The sequence below is a fragment of the Festucalex cinctus genome, chromosome 1 (assembly GCF_051991245.1).
Source record: "Festucalex cinctus isolate MCC-2025b chromosome 1, RoL_Fcin_1.0, whole genome shotgun sequence".
Classification (NCBI taxonomy): Eukaryota; Metazoa; Chordata; class Actinopteri; order Syngnathiformes; family Syngnathidae; genus Festucalex; species Festucalex cinctus.
In genome coordinates, this window is record NC_135411.1 from 42,053,536 (window position 1) to 42,058,535 (window position 5,000).

The 5,000-nt window shown below is 38.0% G+C and overlaps 1 protein-coding gene across 1 annotated transcript in view; it reads right to left on the reverse strand.

The window, feature by feature from the left end:
- The window catches only part of LOC144028550 (uncharacterized), a 6,316-nt gene that overhangs the window by 771 nt on the left and 545 nt on the right, over positions 1-5,000 (reverse strand). The window contains exons 2-6 of the mRNA XM_077535656.1: positions 4,461-4,605; positions 4,285-4,380; positions 3,712-3,856; positions 2,622-2,767; positions 1,778-1,917 (exon numbers count right to left, since the gene is read on the reverse strand). Of these exons, the coding sequence (XP_077391782.1) occupies positions 1,778-1,917; positions 2,622-2,767; positions 3,712-3,856; positions 4,285-4,380; positions 4,461-4,605 (672 nt within the window). The remainder of the gene's footprint in view (positions 1-1,777; positions 1,918-2,621; positions 2,768-3,711; positions 3,857-4,284; positions 4,381-4,460; positions 4,606-5,000) is intronic.

Here is a 5,000-nt window from a genome sequence, read left to right on the forward strand (position 1 = left end):
CAATATCATATTAGTTTTAAAAAATGGGTCAGTTTTCGTGACCAAATTAAAAGTAAAAGTGCGGCGTTATTTCTCTCAACTTTTACACATTTACAACCCACCTTGGCTTCATTTGGAAACCTCAAGAAATGAAATGTCTCAGGATAAACATTGTATCACATTCACCAATTAAGAAGATTTTTGATGCACGGCCCTAATCCGTTTCTGACATTTTTAAACTTAAATCCTGTTTGGATTAAATACTGTCCTAGATCATAAACTATGAGCAGCTGCTGTGTGACGAGGAACAGCTTCAGTTCTGTAAAGTTATTACGTGAATCCCTGCCTGACAGCACTACTTCAACCAAGTCACAGTGGCAACAGGACATTGGTTCAAATCACATTTGTAGTGGGATGTAGTCTGTGAGGGCGATATTTATGAATTGGGAAAATAGTGATGACTTTGTTTTTTTTTTTTAAACTTGCAAAAAAAAAAAATAATAATAATTAAAATAAAGAAAACTAATACTACAACAAACAAAAGTGCCTTTACATTAACTGTTATCCAAGTGTTTCATGTAGTTAATAGCCGTCATGTCAGAGAAGCCCAATGAGGAAGAGCGCAAAACACTGCAGTGCAACACTGGCAGCAACAGCTTTTAACCGGCTCATGTGGTTGTCCACTGTAGCAAAAAATTGAAGGTGATCAGGAATTCAATTCCATTTTCAGTGACCCTCATAAAGGTTTGTATTCATACTTCAGTGATATATAGGGATGTTTTTAAAGTGCTCTATAAATTAAGTTGCGTTGAGATGCCGTATGACTCGTCACATGATACATTGTGCTGTTCACTTATTGAGAGCTGGATGGCTTGGCAAACCCAATCAAGGGTTTGTTCTTTGTTCTATTTTTAGTCTTTGGCGCAAATGCTGCCAAATAAATCATCCCGAGTTGAGCATTATGTTTAATGCTAGGTTTTGTTAAGATGGGTAGTGATGGTTGTTACGTGGTAGGGTTTGTGTTATACCAATCTTATCAACAATTGATACTATTTTCTTCTTGTGTGTTTTTATATTTTGGTAAAATCTCCATTTCATCATCAGACTCAACAAGTGTGGTTTGCATTGCATGCATTTCCTTCCTAGCCTTTGTTGCAATTTGTTCCTGCTCTATGGCCAAATTCTCTTGTAAAATCGTTGCCTCTCATGCCTGTTTCCTTTTCAGCCTTTTAATCTGACTTTTTTTTTCCTTCTGAAGACCAGGAAGGTCCAAAAATTATTGTGCAAGCCAATAAAATCCATGCAAAGTTTATTTTTATGGCATTAATTTTTGCATCATCCGTCATTTATTGCTCATTATGCTTTGTGGAGCATGTCAATTGGGATAGCTTGTGTCTGCACTTTGCATGCCAGTATAATATCGAGCCTTGTATTTCTCGACAGCTTTCTCCGTCATTTTTTACTGTCTGCTTTCTTATTCATGCATGACAAGCAAATATTTTCACAACTTCAACAGCAAGTGACAAAATGGCCGCCATTTGAGATGGATTAAAAACAGGGATTTTGCCGCTTAACTCATATTCCACAAACACAATATTAATCAGAATGCTGCATTTAGACTAGTGGGAGCACATACAAAATTATTGCTAAGACATTTTTTCAAATTTAATTGATCAGAATATTACTACTGCTATTTGCTACAGATAAAATTATTTGGAATAGTTTTCTCATCCCTTGTCCTTCTTTCTTTGCATCACTCACAAAATGTTCTGTCAAGATGAGATGACATTAAACTCACCCATAAAGATGGCATTTGGGCTGGGGTCCGCTGCGTCAAAATGTTTTAAGACATTTCCAAGCAGCGCCACGATCACAACCGGGTACACTGTCAGAATGTTGCGCACCCAACGATCCAGCACCCAGTTTTCAAGAATAAACCTGGACAGAGATCTCATCTCTTACTCTTGTTCATGTCATACACAAGAAAAATAAAAACACGACAAGTTTCAGTATGATGCTGGGCAGTACTCAAGAGTTGGGGAATCTGGTTCTCAAAAGTAAAAACCCTGACACAGTTCGGCTTTAGCCTCAACTGTAGAGATATCGGCAATATCGTGATATCGCAACCAGTATTTACACTACAGAAAAACACAACAATGAAATAATAATACCGTAAACGTATTGCTATCAACACATCTCTGACACTGTTAATTCAAAACATGTTTTTAAATGTTTATAAATGCTGAAACTAAATGCTTGGTGCCTGCTAAACTGTCCATTACTGTAAGAATATTCATGAATTGAGAATGGCAAGAAATTATTACAGACTACATTTACACTAGCTTGTCCTTTACCCACAATGCTTGGGTATACTTGTCTACTTGTTTATAACTCTTGAAGCGAGAGCAAACTCACTGTGCAGTGTTTATTTGGAAGATGGACATGTTGCATGTGTTGGCACAAGAAATAGATTACAACAGTAGATGTTGACAAAAAACTATCAAATATTATATTGTGATGGACCGACATAACATTTGGCAAGGTTTCAACACATGGGGGAAAATTGCTTCATTTGTTTTCTCTTTTGACTGGCAGCCAGAAACCAAACATAAACACAGCCAAATCGCCTTTTGTAAGCTTACCAGCCCACCAGCTCAGCAAACAGGAGGCAAAGGGAAACCGTCGCTGCTGTGCTCTTGACCACGCCCCACAATTGAAGAACAAGAGTGAAGTTGATCAACGATGCAATGGTGGTCCACGTAGTGTAGAGAGCCAAACCATTTTGAACCTTCAAAGATGACATACACGGAGACAAAATGAAATTACTAAAAACAAGTATTTTGAGGGGAGGAGAAAAACAAAACAAAACAGAGCATTTCATGAAAAAATCATCCATCCATCAATTTTCCAAACCGCACAAGGGGGTGCTGGAGCCCAACCCGGCTGGCTTCGGGCAGTAGGTAGGGTACACCCTGCACTGGTGGCCAACCATAGACTTGCAAGTTTTTCAAAATATGACCCATCAATCTACTGATTTTTTTTCTTTGACTCTGAAGCTCATACTTTTGATAGGATTGGTTGCAGCCGGTGGCTCAACTCACTTGACAAAAAGCAGGAGTTTCGCTGATATAATTACTAATTAATTAGTAAATATTCTTACAAAAAGAGGCTTCAAGATGTTTTTTGCCACTCTAATCTCAATTAAAAGTTACTGTCAAATCAAAAGACAATTTCAAATTGTGTGTTTGAAACAACCACATACCCTCATCTTCATACAAGAGGAAATGCCACAAGCACATGAGCATTTACTCTATGTGGTACTAAGCGTCGAAACGCAAATGGTGCAGCGGGTTACACATGCAGCTGCTATAACAATACTCACAGACATACAGAATAATCTTTATCCTCTGCGATGATTAGTATGATTTATGGTACTGTTCTTTTGAGAAATCTATACTGTATCAGTATGATCAGTTATACTGCATTCAGGTGGCCAATGCACACACACCAAATTGAGATTAGATAGATTAGAGGGATAGATAGATAGATAGATAGATAGATAGATAGATTAGAGGGATAGATAGATAGATAGATAGATAGATAGATAGATAGATAGATAGATAGATAGATAGATAGATAGATAGATAGATAGATAGATAGATAGATAAAAAATGTTGAAGATATTTTTCAAGGCAACTCTTCACTTGCGCTCACACACATCAGTCTACCTACCAGAATTATGAGACAGGTCCTATCTTTGGGATAATAGGTTTTTAGCCAGAGTCCATAGTAATCTGTGATAAAGCAACCGATACTCAAGACACCGTAATTGGAAATCACTATCAGGATCAACACCACCAGTGCTGACAGCATCAACCTGAAATAGGAAAAAAAAAAAGACAAGCCATAAAATCAAATTACTCTAGTGTGTTCAATATTTTTTGACAGACAGATGTTTTATAAAGCTATTCGTTATATGCTAGTCTTATTTGTATCGAGCCCAACGGACTCCTTTTTGTTGGACATCAGGATGAGCACTCTTCTAATGAAATAATGAAACAGTAGTGGACCTCGGGTAGCCGAGTATCCCACAAGCAAATTACTTTGGTAATTGAGTTATTACAGCCTGACTCATGTTGTGCGCATCCAGCCATGGATTTGCATTATGTTCATCTTATACCTCCTTTACAGCCTGGCAATGGATACGCCGGTAGTGAGCACTTTAAGTCACCCATGAGTGTGACATGGACATATTAACATTAACTTGCATTCTGTAAAAAGATGAATAAGAAAACACAGACATACTCTCTGTCCCACAACAGCAGCCATATCATATTCAGCACAATGCTGAGCAGCCAGAAGAAATAGAAGACATATGGCAGAAGACACTGAGCCCAGGATCTGTTCAAAAAGTGAAAAAATATCTTTCAGCTGGTCTGAGAATAAATATTAGACTGAAGTAAACACTGATATTTGCTTACCCTCTGAACACAAATAGGGTGATATATAAAACCATCAAGGAGAGCCAGATATAAATAACACCCCAAATGGAGAAGGTCCAGCCAGCAGGTGTGATGTTTGTCTCATAACGGGCTGACACATTACCTGTTGAGGAATAAAACAAACCTGCAAGGCAGAGTCATCAATTGAATTTTATTTTCTCCCACTTAGTTTGTTCAGAGTCACAGGTAAACTGGCGCCTGCCTATCCTAAGCTGACTTTGGATGAGGGGCAGGGTACACCCTCGACTGGTCACCTAATAAAACTCAAAAGCACATACACTGTAGAATAATAAACATTGCCATTAACACCTATGCACAATTCGGACTACAGTGTGTTCACCCACGTATTTGAAATTCCCTCAAAACTCACCCACTGCATATATACACTGTATAAAATTATGTAATATTTGCTGCCCAAGTCTTGTCTGGATGCAATGAGCCAGCAGAGGGCAGAGATCTACTCAACCACTTTATTCATTTACCTCCAATCACCGAGAAGATGAATCAGAATTACGTGAC